Source organism: Cololabis saira, chromosome 4, assembly GCF_033807715.1.
Source record: "Cololabis saira isolate AMF1-May2022 chromosome 4, fColSai1.1, whole genome shotgun sequence".
In the NCBI taxonomy this organism is placed as follows: Eukaryota; Metazoa; Chordata; class Actinopteri; order Beloniformes; family Belonidae; genus Cololabis; species Cololabis saira.
In genome coordinates, this window is record NC_084590.1 from 43,020,257 (window position 1) to 43,044,822 (window position 24,566).

At 46.4% G+C, this 24,566-nt stretch overlaps 1 protein-coding gene across 4 annotated transcripts in view; it reads right to left on the minus strand.

Moving 5' to 3' along the window:
- Positions 1 to 2,589: 2,589 nt before the first annotated feature.
- Positions 2,590 to 24,566, minus strand: part of nova2 (NOVA alternative splicing regulator 2) — a 109,695-nt gene continuing 87,718 nt past the window's right edge. For all 4 annotated transcript variants that reach the window (XM_061719860.1, XM_061719859.1, XM_061719857.1 and 1 more), the window contains one exon: positions 2,590 to 12,312. In XM_061719860.1, coding sequence (XP_061575844.1) covers positions 11,290 to 12,312 — 1,023 coding nt within the window. In that variant the 3' untranslated portion in view covers positions 2,590 to 11,289. The remainder of the gene's footprint in view (positions 12,313 to 24,566) is intronic.

Sequence of the window (24,566 nt, forward strand, 5' to 3'; positions counted from 1 at the left end):
AAAGGTATGTGGAAGGAGAGTGACAAGTGGTTGACTGAACCATGCTGTGAACTGTGACTCCATTTCCCAGGGGGCTTTGCAGCAACAGCTCAAAAAAAGCGACTAGCCTTTTAGCCGATGGCATGGAGGAGGCTGAGACGGTTCGGCCAGAGGTCACGGGAGCTGACAGGCTGGTTGGTGGAATCATGGTGGATGCGGGGGTGCAGGTGTTTGTTGATCAGATGACTCTGGTGCACAGGAGGATTGTGGGTAGATGGACATGTCAGAGAGCTGAAGCCCGCCCCTTCTTGATTGTGATGCCTGCCGTAGGGAGGAACGGTGATGTGTGGAAGTGGATCAGACCCTGATTGTCCTTCACTCCCTTCCCTCTCTAGCATGCAAGCCCTGGGATCAGCTACGATTAGCGGGGCGCCACGTTGGATCAACTTACCTCAGACCAGCGCGCCTAAACCCGAGCTCTCAACACTTCCACCCATGTGCGGGCTTTACTCCTTAAGACTAAAGATGTTAATTTGCTTCAATGGTTTATTTTACCCATAACCATGTACAAATAAACAAAACCTTTACAGCTTTGTATGGTCACACATTTAGCATTCATTGGTCCATAAGCACTCCTCACTGCGACATGAAAACACTGTGATTGGACGCCGACTGGCTTCTAGCAGCGGCGTCGCAACGTTGCACCGACGTCACAAATGTACCATCCATTCTAACAGTTTCATTGCAAATAAAAATAGTCACATGCAACGATTGAAAAAAATTACATTACCTCATGTCACATAGAAAGTAAGCGAAAAAGTCCCATCATTTAGAAATGAGTACTCTTTAGAGTTTTGTCTCTTTTTTCTCTTCTTTTTTTTTTTTTTTTTTTTTAAAGTCCTAGACATTCTTTCAACAGCGTTGTTGGTCTCATTTGGGTTGTAAACATTAGTTACAGCGCCGGGCTTCACTCAGCCGGCCGTGTAGCGTCTCTTAAGAGAATTGGTCAATCAATGCTGTCAATCAACTGATTGAGATGAATTGGTCAGTAATCAATCAATCAAAGAATACAAAGAATTTCTCGTATAGGAGGATAAGATCGTCTTTGGGCTCAGTTAGGAGCAACAGGACACCAGTGAGAGACTGGAGAACAGACTAAACAGTAGATCTATATAAGACACCCTGAGAATCACAACTACTCCTCTTTCATCTATCGTTCCTTCTTCCTATCCTTTCTCCTCCTCTATCTCTCCGTCTAGGAGCGATCATAGTCTGGTGGGCGTGGCCTCGTCAGTTGAGGAAGGTGATGACTAGTTGGTTGGTTTGTTGTGGCGGAGGACAGTTGCCGTGCAACTGGCTCCTCCGTGGTTGGCATGGAAACAGGTTAAGGTGGAATCTGACCTGATAAAAGGTAGTATGCAGCACGTACAGTAGTATGGACAGTTTAATGTAGTATGCAGCTCTGGGGAGAAGAAAAAAGAAACCCTGACTTTAAAATGTTTTGAAGTGAATAAAGTTACACAGTCAAATGCGACTCGTGGAAGTTAAAGGGTCAGTTCATCCAAACTCGACTCTCGTTCTGTGTAGAGATACACACATGGTGCGGTTTGACACGTCTGTCTCGTGGATCTCTGTCGCCATACCCCCAGAAATTAATTTATATTTTTGTTGCACAACAACTACATCGTCTTTCGAGAGAAAAAAAATTGTCCCAATAAAACTGTTCTCGACAACAGGGACACATTCTCCTTTACTGAAAGGTTCCTTTTGATTGGTTTTAAATGTCATTTTTCGGTGATGTGAGCACCACCCACAAACTAAACTCCGTTTATCTCCATGGTTTTGGGACAGAAATCACAGGGACAGAAATGTTGAAAAATCTGGTCAAACAGAAGCTCGATTTTGGGTCAACTGACTCTTTACGGAGGAAATTATTTGAGGTACTCCTGTCCTAATTTAAGGAGGGTTTTTTCTTTGAATTGTAAACTATAAATAATCTAACAGATAGATAAAAAAACAACAAGCAGAAACACCTCTACATGCGTGTTTATCCCCAGATCTGTCAGTATGTAACAGTAGATTGTGACAGTAGTATGTTATCGATGGAGAACATCACATGGGGCTGACGTGGTGTGCAGCAAAGGATGGCGCAGGGGGGAGGCGGCAGTGGTGGACAGTGATTGGTTGATTTGATTGGTCAGGTGACTGAAGGGGTTATGGACAGTCGAGTTGAGTCAGATCACATGATGAGGGTTTGCAGCTATAACGTCAGGAGGTTCCATCAGGAAGTATGGAAGCCTGACAGGTTTTAGCTTTTGGTGGACACTGGACAGAACGCCCACCCCCCCCCTCACAGACCCAGCAACACACACACACACACACACACACACACACACACACACACACGCACTGCAACACACATGCACCCACACACACACACACACACACACACACAGCACTTTTGCATAGACACCACTTGCACGCTCACGTCCACTCCTGACGAACACGCATGCAGGCAACACGCACCGCGTCCCACCCCAGACTTGTGATGTGTTACTGTGATGATGCAGAGTGTGGTGGAAGGTGAAGAATAAGACAACGGAAGACAGGTGATGCTAAAATGAACATTTATAATGACTGCTGTTGCTGTCGCAAAATAAGAATCCTTAAAAAAAGACCTCATATATATTAGCACTAGATTGCCCACTTCACTGGTAATCCACAAGTCAAGAAACACAACTCACTAGGTTTTTTTTTTCTCTTTACAAACACAATGCTACAATTACATTAAATATTCAATAATCTTTAAGTCAGTTAATGAATGTTGTTAAAAGCAACCACTAAAATACTAAAAAATAAAAACAAAACAATAATAATATTAATTCACCTTTTTCCAGTCGTTCCCTTTTTCTTGTTGCGTTGTTATTTATTAATAGTATAATAATAATAGTCTGAGAAATAAATAACTCATGTGGTGTTCTCAGGGCAATGGGGCAGGCAGCATAAATCAAGAGTGGAGCTGAGAGCAATGCGATGAAATGGAAGGGGGGGGGGGGTCTTATCTCACACAGCCACTGTAATACTTTCAGGATGTCTCGAAATGTGGGAGATATGAAACCGGTTTGGTTCTGCCGGCGGCGAGAGAAGTGGCTGAGCTGCTCCCACAGGGGCGAACCGTCTCTAATCTATCACTCTATGCTCTGTAAACTAGGACTGTATTGCACAAAAGGTGCAGCTCAGCCTGCACGTGGAGGAGCTGAGCCGTTTCCACGACGATATGTCTCTAACATGACCAAGCTTTTTTTTTTTTTTGTCTTTTTTTTTTTAAATCTGTATTTATTTTTTTTTCAATATACCTAACGCATTGATGATAAAATATCCTAACGCCACTACAACTCACTGGTAGAAAAAACACTGACGAATGCACGTGGAGAAGCGTACGCTGAGGGAGCGCTTCTCTTCTCAAAGTTAGTAATCGATGAGCACAGTTATCTAAAGAGTCTTGAGAGCCAACATGGAAGCTAAACAGCGAATACAAGTAGGTAAATCAACACTATAACAACAGCACGGGGTCACACAGCAGAACGAGCACGGCCCTTTATACAGGCAGACCTAACTAGCAGATACAGGAGATGAAGAGTAATGATCCACCTCTCCGTCCACCGCTGTCTCTTTATGCTGCCGGCCCCCTTCTGCTTAACACTCCTCTCTTTACAGCTCGGCAAAACTCTGACAAAAATATTTACAATGAGAGAGAAAGAAATTAAATTGTGGAGAAACAGTTGTTTTTAGTGTTTTATCCTTTTTTTTTTCCTTGTTTGTCTGCATTTCTTTTTTTTTTTAAATATTTTTCTTACTTTTTTTGTTGTTGTTGTTTTGTTCTTTTTTTTTTATTTATTTGACTTATATCTCAGAGAACCGTCCCCCGGTGAGGAGCAACAAACAAAGAAAGAGAAAAAAAACAACCCAAAGAAATAAACCAAAATAAAAGATCCAATCATATCAGCTAGCATTGCACAGTCTCAGAGAGGTTTTTTGGGGGGATGGAATGAAGAGTTATCGTCCAAACAGTTGGATGAACACAGAAGGGGGTGGGGGTTGGAGGAGGAGGAGGAGGAGGAAGGTCAATAAAGTTCATGGTGGGGAGGTGAAAGTTCAAAAAAGTTCAAGAAGACAGAGGATGGCTGCGCAGCTGACGGTGCGTAAACACTCCCCACGCCCCTGCACGGGAGGGTGGGAGGGAGGGAGGGGGGGGCGGTGCATGTGTCGGCGTGCGTGGTTTGGATGTTAAACGACAACAACAGAAAAAAAAAACAAAAAAAAAACAAAAAAAAAAACAAGATCGTCATTAGAAAAATGGAGTTTTTGAATCTTTCCCATTGAGAAAAATCAGATGGAGCGAGAGTGAGAGAAGGAGCTGGGGTTACAGAGAGAGAGAGGTGGAGAGAGGGGGGGGGGCGGGGGCAGGTGAAGAGAGTGAAAGGTGCCCCCAACACTATGGCACACATCAATGAAGTCCCACAGGCTGAAGAGATGACAGAGTTAGGAAGAAGCAGCTGCATGAGCGGCGGGCGGGCGGGCGGGCGGGCGGGAGGCGGGCGGGCTGTTTTAGGCTGTTTTAGAGGCAGGCAGAGGGCCGGCAGCCAGCCGGCCTGCAGAGGGTTAATCCTGGTCTGTGGGAGGTGGTGAGGAGGAGAGGAGGAGGAGGAGAGGAGGAGGAGGAGGAGGTGGTGGTGGGGGGGCAAGTTCAGTTGAGGCGTCATGAGCGACATCATGTTATGAGGGCGGAGCATGCTGGCTTCATGGGTGCTTCCAGGATGGATGTCCGACACACAAGAACAACTCAAAGAAACGCTTGGAATGGCTGTTGTTGTTGCTGTTGTTGCTGCTGCTGCTGTTGTTGTTGTTGTTTTCCCCCTCTGTTCTATTTTGGCACTCGAGAGAAGAGACTCGTGGGAGGCGGAGGACGAGAAAAGTGTGTGTATGTTTAGGCGAGGAGGAGGAGGAGGAGGAGAAGGAGGAAGAAGAGGAGGAGGAGTGGGCAGTGAAAGTGCAAACAAGAGGGCGTGTTGGAGTGTGTGTGTGTGCGTGCATGTGTGTGTGCGTGCATGTGTGTGTGTGAGGGGGGGGGGGGGGTAAACAGGTTACACACAGAAATGGCATCTTGTTAAACGGGCCTGGGTTAGAGCATACAGTACACACCGGAAACCAGAGCCAGAGGAAGGAACAGAGAAACAGTGATATGACAAATGCAGTCTGCAGTTTGCTGGTGCTTCGACGGGGGTGGGGGGGCCCCGCGGGGGGGTGGGGGTGTGTGGGGGGGTGGGGGCCCCACACGGTGCCGGAGGGGGTGAGGGTGGAGGTACAGGTGGACCAGGAGGAGCCACCGTGAGGTCACCTGGCGAGCAGGTCGGGGGGGCGGGGCTACGTTTAACATTCCTCCGTACATCACAGGAAAAAGAAAATCAGAAAATGAAACAAGAGAGTGGCCGGGCTACGCTGCGACAGAGAACCCACGAGCACGGAGCGGGGCGGGAGCAGACAGACAGGGATGGAGAAGAGCATGCACGTCTGCTCCCACGGTGACCCCCGCCCTGCCCCGGCCCGGCTCGCCCCGCAACAACAGAAACTCTGATCCGCTCTCGTTCATTTGGCCCATTTTTTAGTTTCTGTCAGGATGCTAAATAACCTTCGTGCACGAGAGAAACTAAATAAAAGGACAGTTTGGACGCTGAAGCCAATAAATCATCGAGTGGGGGTTGGGGGTCAGAATCTGAAGCGATGAAACACCCGGGCGGTGCCGGGCGGCGGACGGCGTGGCTCCTCCCCCCGGGATCGGACCCTCGGACGCAGATTAAGGGAGTGAAAACACAATCTGTCCCAGAGTCTGCAGCGAGGCGCCCGAGGGAGGCCGGCGACGCCGCGCACACACCCGTGTGTGTGTGTGTGTGTGTGTGTAAGTGAGTGAGTGAGTGTGAGATCACTCTCTCCCTTTTCCAAATCTTATTTCCCGAGCTGCTGGAACGCAGTGGGCGGGGCCTGAGATGCTCCATGTCATACATGAGGTCATTAAGGTGCATATCAATGACGAGCCAGAGCTCAGAGCGTTGGGGGGTCAGGGGGGGCGGGGATGGGGGTCGGGGGTCGGGGGGGCAGAAGACATAGTTATACTGAGAGCTCCACACATGTGTCGGGGGTTAGTAATGTTAGAGTACAAAAACACAGAGAAACACGTGTCGGCCTCGCCGGCACGCCACAGCTCGGAGAGTGATATGCAGACGTATGGAGAGGTGAGTACATTCATGGGCGAGATCAGTCTCTACTTTTTTTTGTTTTTGTTTTTTTTTGTGTATCCAGTAGCAACGGAAACATTATTAGTCCAAGCTCGCTCAACGTGTAGCAAAATAGTTTGTTCAAGAGTTTTGTTCGGTTAGTCAAATGAAGCACAAAACACTTATTCTGTGGTAACAACAAACATGTAGTGCACCATGGAGGAACAACCAACACTTGAACGCGTAGAAAATATCAAAATGCTCTACCCTTCATCGGCATGCAAAGACTTGTTTCTGAAAAACCACCGACCGCCTAATTTATTTTTTTTTGTTCACTTATTTTCAGTTTCTTTTATTTTTTCCCTTTTTTATTTTTATTTTTAAAGTTTTTTTGTGTGTGACCACGCTTCACTTTGATATCATGCAATATAGACGTGCAAAAAAGATAACATCTATTTCCACAAAATACATTTTGAACTATAAAAGGCTTGTATTTAAGAATGCTATCTAGTCACATTTTGTTTAGCATTAGTAACCTATCGCTGTATTGATTAGTCTAGCCCCAGAGTCGTAGTGCTGTTGCATTCTGGGAGGTGCGGCACCCAGACGACTGGCGAACATTTAGCTAACAGAGACAGAGAGGGTTCAACGCGTTGTCTTCACCGAGGTGCTTCGTCCGTCAGCCAACTTTGTTCGTAGAAATGTTTGCCAGAACTTCGCGCCTCCACAAATATGGTTCGTTTGGCACTTTTCACATTTACGTCATACAAAAGTAGGTCTTCTCTTACCTAATGTGGTTTAAATGAGCACACTTACAGTTTAACTCTGACTTATTTTGGCACAGGTTTCACTCATTTCTGTTAGAATGACACTATTCTTAACTTATCTTCAGCTTATAACAGTATTATTACACTGCCACTTGAAACTAGCAATCTCCAGCTAAAGGACAGATTTCGATATGTTTTAACCTTGTTATTTTAGTACACCAGTTCTTATTAAATAGCAGCATTTTCCACAAATTAAATAAAATGTTTTGAACCTATCCAACGTCTACAGGCAAATCCAGAAGCTCCTACGACAGATAAGAGGATAAGAGACAGGACAACACAACGAGTTACTACATGTATTGCTTCCAGTACTTGTCACATTTTGTCTCGACTGCCTAATATTACGATAAATAAAGTGAATGACGGCCGTGTAAACGATGAACTTAGATTTTAATTGAGATGAGAAAGAAGTCCGTCCCGCATTCATTAAGTCGCCCGGCGTCTCTACTGGGAATCTGACGCGTCTCCGCCCCTTTAAATGTGCTGTACTGTGTTGTATGCACGGCTCTGATATCTGCAAAGCAGCATTTCCTCGGACAGAGAACTGTCATTAGAAATAATCTAATTAACGTTGTAGATAATTCATTTTAATTCTTCATAGCCACTCTATGTAGTAATACCCCTCCTGACCACATGGGGGCGTGCTGTGCTGACAAATGAGCCACTGATAATAAACTTTGTCCCAATAGCGGTGCACTTTGTTGATCGTACACTGGGGTTGACACGTGATATGCTGCCCCCACGTGGCCAGAAGTGGCATTGCTACGTAGAGTGACTTTAGTTTATCTAATTTATCAAAAAAAAACAACAAATATCTTGGCTTTGCCCCCGCCTGCCGACTCGGCGCTCTGCTGGGCACAAAGGTAGCTGCTAAAGTGACGACTGCTATCCGACACCGAAGACTGCAACACAGCTGTCACTCAAAACGACAAAAGAAAAAACCCAAAACAAAACTAATTATACATCAATTTGTGGCTTTAAATCGAAAAAAATCCACACCCGTACAGTTACCATGGAAACTATCGCTATGGAAACCAGAGCTATTGTTTTTTTCCACGGGTGTAAATATGTTTACTTCTGCTGTATAAACTGGACGTTAGCGCATAGCTCGCTGGCCTGAGTCCAAAACACAAACCTATTCCGGTTACAGTGATATACGAAATGCTTAAAAGCAGCAAATCATCTAATTTGGACTTATTTGAACTTAATAAAGGATAAATTGTCCACAGACTGCATACAGCACAGTACCGGTGTCTTCCTCCTCAGCTGTTCTGGTGACACTAGTCAGAATTCTCCCTTATGATATGTGTATGTTTGTGCAGCTACATGCTCCAAATGAACGTTTTTGTCTCCCGTTTGTCTCGTGGATCCAGACGGCGGGCGAGAGCTTCTCTGAGCTAAGACTTCCTCTGCAGGTGAGGTTTAGTTTCTTGTTTCCTCGGATGGCGGTCGTCTCCGAGGAGAGACTGGATCCGCGGCGTTTGCTGGGGCAAGCAGCAGACATGCATCGATCGTAACACCAGACATAGTCACCCATGGAGCGATGTGGTAGGAGGAGGAGGGCGGGGGGTGTGGGGGTGGGGGGGTGTCAGGATGGGGGTGCACTGGAAAACTGAGGACGAGTGGCGGGTGAGGAGAGTGTGGATGGTGTTAGATGGGAGTAAAGAAGCCTCCTTACCAAGCTGCGGAGATAAACCCTCACTGGCGCTCCAACAGAGAGTGACACATTCGGCGGCACAGAGGAGGATTATGGGTCGGATTGGTCTCACCAGAACCAAATGGCCTGCTTCTTTTAGCTTTTTTTTGTTTTTCCTTTCATATCTGGAGGGAGGGGGGCGACTCCCTCTCATCACAAGGCTATTTAGGTCAACAGATCAAATGCAAGCCCCCCCCCCTCCCTCCCTCCCTCCTCGGTTTTTAGCATTTTACATTCTGTCTGAAGCCTCGTCGGAGCTGAACATCCGTCCAGGGACGTGCAGAACACCCTCGTTATCAAAGAAAAACACAGCTGCTTTAGAGGACTGAATTTAGAAATGTCTTCCAGTCTCTTTAAGCTGCTACTGGACACCTAACCCCCCCCGCTCCACCCCCCCCCCAAAAGATAAGGTAAAGCAGAATCTGATAAATCTCAACTTCAATTGATTGATCCTCTTCATCGACCTAGTCTCTTCCTCCTCCTTCAGTATTCAGATATGACGTGCTGTCTGGTGAAGTTCTTCATATGCATTTCCACATATATTTCATATATGTTTTCTTTTTTTTCCTTTTTTTTTTTGTTTTCCCTGCCATACAGAACCCATCCAGTCAGGATCTAGCGCACGCTCCCCCGACCTCGCGGGTCAGGAGAACAGCTCTCTGGCTTCACAGTGCATTAAGACAAAAAAAAAATCAAAAATAAAAAAATTCAGTGTACTCCGATTTGTTAAAAAACAAACAAAACACAAAAGACAAAAAAAAAGAAAAAAAAGAATCAACAACAAAAATAATCAACAGCATCTTCAGCAGCCTTGTGGGTCTACAGTGGGCGGTAAACCTGTTGCCGGGGGCGACCTGCAGCCTCCCGTCTGCAGAAGTGAGCTCTGTCGCCGGGCCGCTCGTCTACCCGACCGGGCCTGCAGACTCGGACCCGGGTCAGTGATTCCTTTTACTCATGTTTGCATTTCAGTAGTATGTTAGTGTTAGGTGCTCCGTGACCCGTTAGGGGTTCAGACCGCCGGCCGAGCAGCGCCGGGTTCTAGCTGCGAGTTTTTACGAGCCGTTTGAGCCGTGGTTTTTCGGTTCCTAGAGCCACGACCGGGTCTTTAAAGTGAATTCAGCTGCTCTGCAGTCTGCGGCATGAGCGTTTGGGAGGCGTTTTCTGGCGGTTCTGGACGTGTCGATTGCCGTCCATCGCCGACGACGACGCGACCTATTCCCTTCTCTAGCACCAGAGATGGCGTGGTAGTTTTGGGCCTCGGCGTGTGCATGTGCGCTCTCTCTCTGACCGGATACGTGAGGTCATCCTCCGCTGCGATGATACCGACGCCTGGGGCGGACTTAAATAAGACATATATTACACTATGTGACATTACTATTCATCTTCAGTCCACTGACATTAAAACAAAAAAAGATTTAAATCAAAAAATAGTCTCATTTACATTCATGTCAACCTGAATTCAACGATAAGAAACGAAACATCCGAGCTTCATGTGGGTGATCTCGTTAATAAATAGTGACGATGGAGATGATTCCTACGGTAATAATCATTAATAGGTTTATTATAAGAGACGGCAAAGACGCGACGCTCTGTCTCCACCACTAGAGCCGGGGGGGGCCCGGGGGGGGCTCTAGGTGCCGCTGCCCCCTGCAGGGCCGCGCTGCTTGTGGGCATCACAGGCGTGTGTGTGTGTGTGTGCATGTGTGTGTGTGCAATAACGAAGAAATGCCCCACTGATTCTCACTACCCCCCTGGAGTTCCCCCCCACCCCTCGGCCGCCCCCCCGAGAGAGACGGGGGGCGAGGAGGAGGGAGGGGGGCGAGGACATTTCTTCTCTCACACAACGACGTCTTGCTTATTATAAAACCTTGTTTTTTAGTGGTGGGGGGGGCAAGTAAGGTGGGGGGGCGAGTCGTGAGAGGGGGCTTTTGAGGGAGGTGGTGGTGGTTGGGGTGGGGGGGGTAAGGGGGGGGCGGGGCAATGGGGCAAATCTCCTAGACGATAAACGGGTGGGTGTGGGCTGCTGGGGGGGGCGGGTGGGGGTGGTCTCAGGTCGGGGGGGCGGAGGGTCGTACCCTGTAAACACCAACCCTCCCCCCCTCCATGCCGACCCCCCCCATCTACATGGCGTTTAGCTCTGTCCACACGATACACAAACAGCTTAATTTACTAAACAAAACAAAACAAAAAAACAAGAAAAACAAAAACAATAAAAAATCCCAAAAGACGTTAAGTAATAAAACCGTATTTACATTTTACACATTTTTTTCTTGGTTTTTCAGCGTGATAACTCGCTCCTCTCCCTCCTCTTCGTCTTCGTCCCGCTTTGCGTCAAAAACCTTTTTAATACAGAATACTGAAAACACGGCGAGGAAAACGCTTCCTTCCAACGTTCCCGCTCTCCTCTCCTTCTTTCCGTTCTCTCGCTTTTCTCTCTTTAACACTCCTCCCCCAAGCCCCCACTCTTTTTTTTTTATTCCTCTTTTCCTCCTGGCTTGTGATTGGCCTGGCGGGGCTAGCCCACCTTCTGCGGGTTGGTGGCGCGCACCCCCTGCTCGTAGGTGATCCGCTGGCTGATCAGGTACTGCGCGGCCTGCGTGGCGGCCTGCGACCCCGTGATGGTCACCTTCCTGTTCCGGGTTCCCGGGATGAACTCGCCCTTCTTGGAGATCTGGATCCTGGCGCCGGTCAGCTCCTGGTACTCCACTAGCGTCTTGCCGCCCTTGCCCAGGATGGCCCCCACCAGGTTCTCCGGGACGGCGATCTCCACCACCTCCTTCGCTCCCTCCGCCAGCTTCTCCGTGGCCAGCAGGGACGACGCCACCAGTGGCGAGGCGGCGCTCAGGTAGCCGTTGGTGGCGCCCGTGGCGGCGGCCAGGGACCCCAGAGAGAAGCCCCCGAGCCCGGCGGCGGGGTGCCCCGCGCTGGTGGAGGCGTCGCTGGCGTAGGAGGCCAGCAGGTTGGCGGCGGCCGCGGCCGCCGGGTTGGCGTTGGCGGCGACGGCGGCCAGCACCCCCGAGGCGGCGGCCGGGTTGAGCCCCAGCCCCAGGGAGTTGGTGTTGTAGCCGTAGCTGGCCAGGGTGTTGAGGGCGGAGGTGATGGCCAGCAGGTCGTTGCCGGAGAGGCTGGACATGGTGGTGGGGAAGGCGCCGACCCCCGCCAGGCCGGCCTGGCCCAGCAGCGAGGAGGCGGTGGCGGCCGCGGCGGCGGCCGCCGCCGGCATCACCTCGGTGGAGTTGGCGTACGGGGAGCCGGTGGGGTTGGAGTTGGCGACGGGTCCCGTGATGTTGGAGTAGGAGATGTTGAGGCAGGAGGAGCTCTGCGGGTCCTCCTGGATCTTCTGGACGATGATCTCCACGGCTTTCCGGTTCTGCTCGGGCTCGCCGCTGATGGTGACCACGCGCTCCTGCAGGTTGATGCCCTCGGGCTTCTGGGAGAGCTGCACCCAGGCCCCGGACTGCTCCATCACCGCCTTCACCGTGGCCCCGCCCTTGCCGATGATGAGCCCCGCCGTGCTGTTGGGGACGATCAGCTTGGCCTGGTGGGAGAGGGGCAGAGCAGAGCAGCGGTTACAACTCTGAAGCCTCACGGCAACAAAGAGATACGAGACGTGACGACAGACGTCTTCAATCATTCACTGAAATGAAAATTACAGTCAGGAAGGAGATGAGACGAGAAAACAAAGCTGCAATTAAAAAGACTTTCAACCTTCTGAAGATACGATGAAATGTAGGACAGTCATGTGATGTGAAGAGTGTTTTGTGTTGCAAGGACTGCGTTCAGAGGTGTCCTTGAGAAGGAAACGAGAGAAAAAAGAGCAGAACAAGAAACCGCACTGTGGGCGAGAGAACCCTGCCCGAATTGAACATTTTTTAATTTCACGTGCCGCGCTGTGACAAAATCTCGGCATGTCCAATAGGAGAGAAGGGAGAAGAGAGAAAGTTGTGTCAATGTGCCGGGGTCGCACATACACATGAATGGAGTTCTGCTATCAGGCACCATTACTATGGAACCAACTTCCAATCTGGGTTAAGGAGGCTGACACCACCTCCACCTTTAAAACTAAACTTAAAACCTTTATGTTTAGTAAAGCCTATAGTTAGTGTTTAGTAAACCTCTAGCTGGTGTTGGTAAATCTCCAGGTAGTGTAAAACTCTAGTGTGTTAGAGTCGCTCCTGTAGTTTCTTGTGCTGGCCTTTTCTTCTCTTTTTTCTCTTTTGTTCATGGTGCAGCATCCTCTGCCGGTGGCGAAGAGCATCTCTGAATGCAAAACACCGGATCCTGCAGTGTGGGAGTGAGAGGGGCAGGGTAACGGCCCCTTTTGGGCGGGGGAGAAGGTTTGTCCCTCAAGACTCCTCTCCCTGGCCGTGCCCCTTTTCAACCTTTCCCCGACCCTGAACCTAACCTGGGACTTGCTGATTGGGCCGGAGCTTCGGGAGCTGCGTGCTGGCCTGCGGTCCCCACCCCTGGTCATCCCGTTGCTGCTTCCACCTGCCTGCTGTGCTTTTGACGTCCCTAACCCACCAGTCTGGCCCTCGGCAGGAGGGTCCCCCCTTATGATCCTTGCCACTGTTTGGCTTAAGGTTTTTCTCCCAATAGAAGAGTTTTTACCTGCCATTGTTTATGTAATAACTTGCTCGGGGGTTCATGTTCTGGGTATGGGTCTCTGGAAAGCGTCTAGAGACAACCTTTGTTGTATTAGACGCTATATAAATAAAATTGAATTGAAAATGGAATTGAATGGAGTTGTCGGTGTCGGTTGCTGTGTCGATTATGTTCTCACTACAAATAAAAAAAACTAACCGCTCCAGGTCTGGAATGGAAGTGAGCCGAGATCACCTCTCCTAGGAGATCTCGGCTCGCTTGTTTTGTGCCGCATCCGAGCGTGATTGCTGTGTTCATATATATCAAATGAATCGATCTTTAGGGGGAAACGCTCCCTGTTCCGGAACAACTGCTCCAAACGGGACAGGTGTGAAAACACCCTAAAACTAATAACAACTAAAATAATAGCTTGACCCAAAGACTAGACTAAAACTAAAATTGAAACAGGCTGACAGAAACAACACTACATCCACGTTTGTCCGGCCGACTCACACCGAGCAGATAATGAGCGAAGTAGAAGTGTTTTACTTTCTTTAGTTTTTTTTTTGAGGGGGGGGGGGGTAAAAGGAGAGAAAGAAATGAGATGGTGAGACGGTGAGAGAGGATCCAGCACAAAGAGGCAGCAAGAGGTAAACAGAGTGGGAGGAAAAGATGGATGAGAACGAGAGGAGAGGGAGGATTTCTAAAGAGCCTGCGTGGAAAAAAAAAAATTACATCGACTCTCAAGGGGTCAGCGTTGCCATGGAAACACAGCTCCGGCATTCAAAGGGTAGTGAAAAGGAGCGAGGCGATGACAAACACACACACACTTCTCATGCCTCATGTCAGAAAACACTGCAGTATGTTTCATTTCTCATAAAACAATGCGTTGCTATGGAAATGTGGGTCGGACAGACGGACCGGACCTAATAAAACACCTATTTATGTTTTATTATTTCATATCTAATGACGACTTATGCAACTGATTCTTGTGCAAAATGTCAGAAAACATTAAATCATTCGAGTTTTCAGGTAATAAAGATAAAAAAGGGCAGAACATTTGGGGTTATCATTGCAGGTCAACATTGTTCATGAACGGTTACTCCTCTTCACTTTTCTAAAGATTTTTTGCAGAATTTTGCACAAATCAAACACAAGTGTGAGTCTCGGGTCTCGGTCCTGATGACTTCTATTCCAGGATCCAGCTTTCTATGTTTACTTGCGAGACGACTGCGAGACATCTGGCGTGAATTATTAATGCAGAGGCTCTTTCAGGCCGAACCCGACGGCTGCTCGGAAACCCGTGGGTTCGGCGGTTTGTTGTGACCGAGCACGCTGTATCGCTGAGTTAAACCCAGACCTGAGACCTGCATGCTGTCGGGGGGTCCAGGTTCTGAGACCTGCATGCTGTCGGGGGGTCCAGGTTCTGAGACCTGCGTGCTGTCGGGGGGTCCAGGTTTCTGAGACCTGCATGCTGTCGGGGGGTCCAGGTTCCGGTTCCTGCTCCTTGTCGGCCATCACTGCCGGAAAGATTTGCTCCCCCTCCCGTAAACTGCAGGTCTCTGCAAACGCAGATCCGGCGGCTGAACCGACCTCGAGCCTCCCTGACGTCGGCGGAGCGTGACGCACCGCCGACCGGACCGGACCAGGTGGAAACGCGTGAGCGTGTTTCTCTCCTCATCTGTACCAACATCTGCAGCACAATTGTTGCTGTCGGCCTGAGTGACGCAAACCAGGAGGGAGGAGGAGGAGGGAGAGCAGATCTGGCCTTGATGAGGAACTACGGACTCGGAAATGAAAGCATCATCACTTTCTTTTCATTCCTTTGTTCCAGAGTGAAATGAAAAGAAAGGAAATAAAAGAGGTACTCAAAGATGATGCAGAAGCCCGCCCGGCTCGTTTCTTAGTTAGCACCATCCTCATTTGTAGGCCGACTCTCTCCATTCAGACGTTTTCTACCTCTCCGCATCGCATCACTCGCTCTCTGCACTGCAGCTTTCTGGGCTCTATCCGCTCAGAAACAGAGACGTGTTGGAGGCGTGCGGCGGGGAACTGATAACAGAAACAAATCCAAGCCTGCCGACGTATCGTATTCACTTTACTACGCCTGGCTTTGTCGTCCTGGGCTTATCCCCCCCCGAAGGTGTTTGTTTGCGGGGCCCGTCTGTGGGATTAGCCACTTCTGATTATTGTTTCGTTTGTTTGTTCATCTTTTTTCTGAAAACGTGAGCCTGGCGGTCGGTTTGTGTCGACGAGTGAAGCTCCTTCAGACACTGGAGGTTCAGCGGCCGGGGGCCCGAGAGGCTCCTCTTTAGTGGCTGGGTATCGATTCAAATGTCAAGAATCAATTCGATTCCGATTCTTAAGATTCAGAATCGATTATCAAGATTTGATTCGATTCGATCCGATTCGATATTGATTTGGCTTAGTGTTATTTAAAATGTTTTTGAGCTGTTGCCTGAATTATATGACTGTAAAATAATTAGTAAAATAATAATTTCACAATAATTATTGTGAAATAACTAAGAAATAAATAACTCAAACAGGCCTTTCAATATCAATTTAAAGTGCAAAAAAAGAAAGAAATTGCAACAGTTCATGCAGTAAACAAATCATTTTAGCTTATCTAATTTATTCTGTCACCACGCACACATATTGCCATGAAGCACCTGGCATTTTTCAGAAGTGTCATGACAAACTGTGTGTCCGACTACTGGGATTAAAGTTCACCTGGCGAAAATGTAATGATGAGGAAAAAAATAAAAAAATCAAAAAAAAATCGATCTTTAGACATAAGAATCGATTTTTAGGAATTAATATGAGAATTGATTTAGAATCGGAAAATCGATTTTTTTCAACACAGGCCTACTCCTCTTCACGTTAAAAAGCAGCAACGCTGCTCCAACTGTTCATCCAAAATCAAACCACACAACATGTGTGTTTGTGTCTTCTCTTGACTCCAGTTTCATCACCGAACCTCCTCCATCGCAGCTCCAGGAGACATTTAAAGAGGCAGGTTGGTTTCCGATGGAACGGTAGTTAAATATTAGACAAAAATAGAGCTTTTAAAGTTTTAAATACACGCCAACACCTCCCTGACCCCTCCCACCTCCTCCACCTGCACCCGGGCATCTCTTTAGCCGGTCCTGGGGCCTTCTCTCGGCTGGACACGCCCAATAGGCGTCCATGAGACCCCCCCCAACCAGAGCCAATCCCAACTGCCTCCTCTCCAGGTATCTGATCCCACCGGTACTAGGCCTGTGTTGAAAAAATCGATTTCCCAATTCTAAATCGATTCTCATATTAATTCCTAAAAATTGATTCATATGTCTAAAGATCGATTTTTTTTTCTTTTATTTATTTATGTTTTTTTTTTTTCATCATTACATTACAACTTTTGGTTATTTTTTTGTTTATCCCCAAAAAAGGAATGTTTTGTTGGACACGAGAATAACTGGTGCCATGTTTTTGCCTTTAAATATGTTTAAAGGTATGAAAACATTAAAGTGTTAGGTTATAATTGCATAAATTGTCTATATTTCATTACTTTATATACTGTCTTGGGTTTACATTTGCAAAAAATGCTAAAAACCAAATTCTCAAAAATTCAAAACCAAAATAAACCGAAAATGGAACAAATAAAAACGGAATGTGTGAAAAAATAAAACTGATTTCATACGACTGTTTCCTCCCTGGATCTGTTTGGTAATTCTGCTCCACGATGTTTCTGAAAGCAGTTCTATCAGCATTCTGGGAGCTGAGGTTGTTACTCTTCCAGTATTAAAAATCCCTTCAGGAATTTTTCCCAAAGTGAAATAACTTCCAACACACACCACACGAGCTCGTTATTTGAAACTTTTCTGCACGTTTTCCTGACATCATAGTTAGGGTTTGCAGGAGAAGGACCCAAAGACAGCAGACTCTGAGCCAGCGGTAAATTAAAGCCATTTATTCCGACACCAGATAATCCTTGTCACAAGGAAATGATGACGAGACGAGCAAGAAAAGACGTGACACGACGCACGAGGCTGACGAAATAATGGACACGCTGGTTACAAACCTGCAGCAAATACAGGAAAAAGCAGGAAACTATAAAGACTGAAGAGACACAGGTGTGGACAATCGGGACAGAAGCGAACAAACTTATACTGATGATTTATTTGTGTTTATTTATTCATCTGGGGGGGGTTTGTGGGGGTCCTGTTTCAACTTTTTAAATTGTACAATTTTTAAACATGTAAAGCACTTTGTGCTACATACATGTATGAAAAGTGGTTCATAATTAAAGTTTGATTGATTGATAGATTTTTGAGGCCACACATCAAATTTTGGTTTAGGGCCACCAAAATCGCTCTTATACGAGGAGACAATTTCATTTAATTTTAATATTACTGAAGGAGTAGAAAGATTTCCAAAACATTGCATATAAAATAATAAACTGTTGCCACTTATTTGGATCAGTGAAAGATTTAAAAGGTTTCCCTCTGGAGCAGGAGGACAGACGGACGAGCGAGTCCTCCCCTGGGAAAACCATCACACCTATCATCTTTATCATCTTTATAGCCACGACTCCCGCTAGATGCTCTTTATCCTCCTTTTCTCATCTCCGTCTTTGTTATCTTGTTTTTATTTCCCATCCAGTATTTTTTTTCTCTCCAGATATATGAACGTTTTTTTGCATTTTGGATGTTTTCAAATCTGTCAACTATTTGGGTCTTTGCTCGTCTGGCGGCTCATAAAGTTTTACAGCCGCAATTTTCCACTGCGTTTAAAACGGCTAATCCCTTTCTCGGTTCACTAACCTCTTCTCACGAGGTCACACACACACACACACACACACACACACACACGTGCACACACACACACACACAACGTGCTCCCAATTTTAATATGAAATCATCCACTTCATCTGCTTTTATTTATCCGACGCGTTTGCTTCAGCCCTAATGAGCAACCCAAGCAGGCAGGCGCTTACCTACCCACAATCCTCTGCTCCCAGCACCTCTATGCTACAAAGAAGATTATGTGACAGTCGACGACACGCAGAAAATCACGGTGACGACTCTTTCATGTGTCGTCCCGCTTCGGCTGCTTCGCTTTTTTACTGATTTTTTTGCTTTGCTCTGCATCTCCGTCTCTGTTTTTGTTTTTCCTCTCTTCTCCTCTGTCTTCTCCTCATGTCTGCCTGCCGCGAGGAACCTTCCAGGAGAGGGGAAGAGGCGTCCTGGCCTCCGTCCAGCTGCTGACGAGAGCGTCCTGTTGCTGCAGCTGGAGGACCGGCCGGGGTCAGAGGTCACGCCGAGCCGATCTCCCGTCGGTGAGCAGATCTGGGAAGTGTCGACCTCAGCGGGAACGATGAGGGGGAAATCGATGTCAGCGGCGCCGCAGGAGCCGAGGTTACAGGTTGGCTGGTGAGGCTTCACGAAGGTCAGAAGCAGCTCCCACCTGAGGTCCAGAACCGCTCGGGTCGGTTCTGAAACCAGACTTGCGGGTTTTTGCATCACAATTCAAATCAGAGCTGTGGGGGAACGAACCGTCCGCTGGGATGTTGGTCTGCAGCCGGCGAGGTGGAGCTGCAAGTCTGATAGATGCGGGAACTCTGCACGCATGTGGCAGCGCCGAGGTGCCGGTGTTCTGCCAATTTCTGCTGCTTTACCAAAACATGCTACCTAATGGTTTTCCACCTTTGCAGAGTTACAATTTTACTGTGTTTTACTCCCTAAACCACTTCCTTTTCTCCCAAGTGGTCCTTGTATCTTGCCAGGCCGTTATTATAAATAAGAATGTGTTCTTAATGAACTGCCTGGTTAAATAAAGGCGAATGACTGAATTAATATCAAATAAAGCGATAGAATTGTTGTTTTTTTTCCTCTTTATCGTATAATGTTCACAAAGTGTAATGCAATTCATGTCATGGGTAGTTTATTTTGAAGGATCAAATACTCAACATCCCATATTATCCATTTTACGTCACGCTAGAAAGGATGCAAACTGAAAATCCACTGTGCGCATGCGCAGAACCAAAAAGTAGCATTTCTCGGCAGGGAGCAAGGATTGGCAGAACACCGGCTCCACCGGGGCGACCCGGTTCACTCTCTGGTTCCTGCAGCTGAAACGCAGCCTTGTGTCTAAAGTTGCTTTCGTCGACGAAAATTATGACTAAATATCGTCGTCAACGAACCTTTATCACCTGAGGAAAACGAGACGAGACGCAACGAAAATGCTGGTCATGTGACGATAACGATAATTAAATATATAATGCAATATCGTAGAGGAATAAAAAGGACACTAAAATGTAGATTATAAAATAAAAACAATGCTAAAATATACAAAAACAAAGTTAAATAGAGAAAGGGGCCGATGGCCGGCCTTGCGGGGATCTGCTCTGGGGCTGGAGAAGAAGAAGAAACAATCTTTGGATACACTTTCCTACATAAACTCAAATTAGAGTCTTCTGTATCTGAATGAATGTATTTGTGAGTCTATAAGGCAACAATAATATAATAATAAGATAACCTTGTTTGATTTGTAAAATGGATTTGGCTAAATACAATCTTTGACTAAAACTAGACTAAAATGGTTCTGGACATTTCTGACTAAAATAAGACTAAAATGCTCAGACTTTTAGTCGACACTTGAAACTTGACACGACTAAAAGGAGAATGAACGTGACTAAAACTAATAAAAACTAAAATAATAGCTTGACCCAAAGACTAGACTAAAACTAAAATTGAAACAGGCTGACAGAAACAACACTACTTGTGTCCGAGCCGATTTCACTTTGTTTTGGATGTGTTTCTGTTGTCCTGTCCTGACGCAGCGCACATATGAACTCAAACAGTAGCAAGAGACCCTAAAGCAGCGCCGAGGACTTTAGTTCCCGTTTGAGGGAAGATTTCCTCAGTTTAAGGAGGTATTGTGGAGCTCTTGCAGGTATTGTTGCAGGTATAGCTCTTGCAGTTTTCTGCAGTTTTAATCTGAGGGAACTAATGAAGGTAAATGGTCGTAAAACCTCCTCAAACCTAAAGGGGAAATGCTGAGCTGAGAAAGTTTTACCCAACGATGCACAAACGGCATGTTTCAGTACAATCAAAGTGTGTTCCCTAAAGGATTACCCTCATTTTATCCATTTAATTATATATTAAATTACAAAAGAAAACAGAAAAACAGCCCAAACAACGGATGAACAACACGATGACCTGAGCTTCTCCATGTGTATTCCAGACCCCGAAGCTGCGTGTTTATGCTCTTGATGTTTTTCATTTGTCTGTTTAATCAATTTTCCTGACGTGCTCCCGGGACGATATTAAAGAGCAGTTTGTTTTTAGTCCGAGCCGCTTGAAACGCGTCTCGGACTCTCCCGGCGCGTCTGGCTCGAGCAGAGCGGCCGCGGCTTTTCCTAAATCTTCCCCCTCATTTGCTTCCCGTCCGACCCGCCGCGGGAAACCCCTGTTTGTGTGAAAACCTGCCCCATGTTCCCGCTTTTATGAGCCTTTGTGACGCTGAATCCTTATTTATGAATCTCTGGTGCTCTTTTATGGAACATCGGGGTTGAGTTAGCCGGATAAAACCCTGGAAGAAACCTCGCTGAAGAAAAGCCAGTTTTTACAGAAACTAGAAGGTGAGACGTCCAGACACTGGAGTTTGTTTGTGATTCACTTCCCTCATGTTTCATGTTGTCCTGATTATTTCAGACACGTTCTGCATATAAAATTGTTGTTATAATTGACCTGAAATTGAACTTTTTACTTCCTCTGTTAAAAACAAAGTAATATTTTCTTCTTGCACTTAAGTTTCACTACTGGAATGATGAAATAAATAAAAAAAAGAGCTCCAAATGAACATTACAGACCCCCTTTAATGGATGACTGACACGACTGACTGACATCAGAGGACAGATTCCAGTAATTGGCCAGAACGCTGATAAACTTCACGTCACATCGTGTCCGTCACCGAGTCGGCGGGGAACCTTTCCCTCCTCGGGATTGAAGACGGGGGACGACATTCACGGGAAAACACTCTTTTAAAACAAAGTGAAATATTGACACTGTTATAAACACCAACCGGCCCTCGGAGATGCACCAATGTCGCCCCGGAGCAACGTTTTCTTTTGCTCAATCAGTCAACACGTGTCACTACGTTTCTGCGTGCTTGTCGGTGTCGACGGGTTTGTTTTTGACACAAAGCTACAGGAGTTCACAGTATGTACTGTTATTGGTTCACATTATGCCCCCGCCGTGGTCCTGTTCTGGTGCTTTTTCCACTACTACCTACTCAGCCCGGCTCGGTTTGGTTCTTTCCCACTAGGGGTCTAACGTGCCGAATAGATATTTTTTCCGTAACTATTGCCGAGGTTCTCTCTGAGTCGGGTGTATCTGACCAGAGGTGTCAAGTAACGAAGTACAAATACTTTGTTACCTTACTTAAGTAGAAATTTTGGTTATCTATACTTCACTGGAGTAATTATTTTTCAGACGACTTTTTACTTTTACTCCTTACATTTTCCGACAATTATCTGTACTTTTTACTCCTTACATTTTAAAAACAGCCTCGTTACTCTATTTCATTTGGGCCTTTAGAAAAAACTATCCAGTTAAATTGCTCCATCCGGATAGAGTGAATTTGGTTGTGGTTGTTTCAGATGTTCTTGTCCAGTTTTGTTCTTACATCCGTTCCCTCAGATTCCTGCAACTAAACTTGGATGTACATTCCAATAAAGGTTAGGATAAATGATAACATGCCTCTGAAGTTTGACTTTTTGCACCATTGCAATACTTATAGGCAACTAGTCATCATATCTGCTGCTCTCTGAAACACATGTTAATGCTCAATAGTACACATATATGGTTCTTTAATATATTTGCATTATACTAAGATACATTCATTTTCAATGGCTTTTGTCCTTAATGGCTTTTCCCCCCCTTACATTACTTTTACTTTTATACTTTAAGTAGTTTTGAAACCAGTACTTTTATACTTTTACTTGAGTAAAAAACTTGAGTTGATACTTCAACTTCTACAGGAGTATTTTTAAACTCTAGTATCTATACTTCTACCTGAGTAATGAATGTGAATACTTTTGACACCTCTGTATCTGACATCATCACACTACAGGCCACCGATTGGTCGGGGTCAGACGTCTGTGAGTCAGGATGTGACATCAGCGAAAGAGACTCTGACGGATTCTTGTTCATTTTATTCCACCAGCAACGGCAGCAGAAGTCTGTTTGGTGATCCAACTCTGAGGTGCAGATGTTCATGAACCTGGTGCTGAGGAGAGAATTAAAAAGGGATCTAGACGGAGATAAGGAACGACCAGATCTACCAGGAGCTCTGTTATTTCATAGCTGCTCACGGCTCCAGCTGACTTTTCAGCAGTGCAGAGACAAACAAAACAAAAATGAAAAAGCGTTGCCGCTTGAAGCTTCTCTCACTCTCATGTTTTAACTTGATATCAAACACAAGCCACAGGCCCAGCAGCACATCTATCATCTCCTCCAGGTTCTACATCTTTAGTGTTGTTGTCTTCACACAATCAAACACGTCACAGCAGCTTCTCTCCAACCTCCTACTTCTGCTCCAGCTGCTGAATTGTTATTGAAAAGAAACCAGGCCGAGCTGAGATGAGTAGAGCAGAGTAGGTGCTAGTGGGAAAGTGCCGTTAGTTTGGTGATGTGCACCGTTCTTTCAGGCTCTCCTCTGATTGGTGGACGGCTCGTGTTGGTGTCTGAGGTGGATTAGTTTGCTTCCTGCATCCGTGTCAAACAGCAGAGGTGCAGATCTCTATCCTCTCTCTCTCTTACTGGTCTGTCTCTAAAGTACAATTACTTTCTCGAATCTTGTCAAAGGCTTAAAGTGAGTTTATTCTGCCGTGGGATGATCGCTGCAAATGTGATCTCATCCGTTTATCCCTAAATTAAGTTTTCACTCCTTTAAAGAAACTAAAGAAAGGCTTTGTTTCCGTCTGTGAATCCTAATTGAGGTGGTTTTATTTGTTCATTAAGAAAACTAAACCGTATTTATTAGGTTGAGTTAAACTCGACTGAACCCTTCGTGTCCGTAACCTTCAAATGTCCCACCGCTCAAATCCAGGCCAGTGTCCGGGAGCACGAAGACGTCTTTGTTTACCATCGGGTCGACGTAAACCTGATATTCGTGACCTTCTTTGTCGTTTTCGTCCCCTCGTCGAAAACGAGTCGGTGTGGCGTTCCTCCCCGGTCACACGGCTTCATGTGAGCCTCACCTCTCCGGATGCTGCCGTGCGCGGCGGCACACACCCCGGCCCGCAGGGAGGACCACAGAACAACTGTTGAGGCTGCTGCAGTCTGAACTTTGAAGTCTTAAGCGGGGGACTTTAGCTTAATCTGCCTCCGACTGATCCGCGGGCTTAGTCGCCTCTCTCTCCCTCTCTCTCCCTCTCTCTCCCGCTCGGCCTGGGCCTCGCTCGCCCCGCGTCTCATCCCTCCTCCGGTCTCATCCATCACTTTCCGTGTCTCGGCCCCGTCTTTATCCGTCCATTCTCTGGCTCGTCGGGGAGCGCAGAAAACCCCGCGGAGGTTAAAAATATCGGCGTGACAGCGGCGCTGCGATGACTGACAGCCAGGGAACATGGCGTTAACTCCGACATGTGAACAAACACACACATGCACACACACACACACACACACACACACACACACACACACACACACACACACACACACACACACACACACACACACACACACACACACACACACACATGTAGCCCCTCACAAGACTCGGGCTCGTCTTCCAGTCGCCCGTAATGGCGTTTCTATTAGGCCTGTGTTGAAAAAATCGATTTCTCAATTCTAAATCGATTCTCATATTAATTCCTAAAAATCGATTCATATGTCTAAAGATCTTTTTTTTTTTTTTTTTTTATTTATGTATTTTTTTTTTTCATCATTACATTACAACTTTTGCTTATTTTTTGGTTTATCCCCAAAAAAGGATTGTTTTATTGGACACAAGAATAACTGGTGCCACATTTTTGCCTTTAAATATGTTTAAAGGTATGAAAACATTAAAGTGTTAGGTTATAATTGCATAAATTGTCTATATTTCATTACTTTATATACTGTCTTGGGATTACATTTGCAAAAAATGCTAAAAACCAAATTCTCAAAAATTAAAAACCAAAATAGACCGAAAATGGAACAAATAAAAACGGAATGTGGGAAAAAA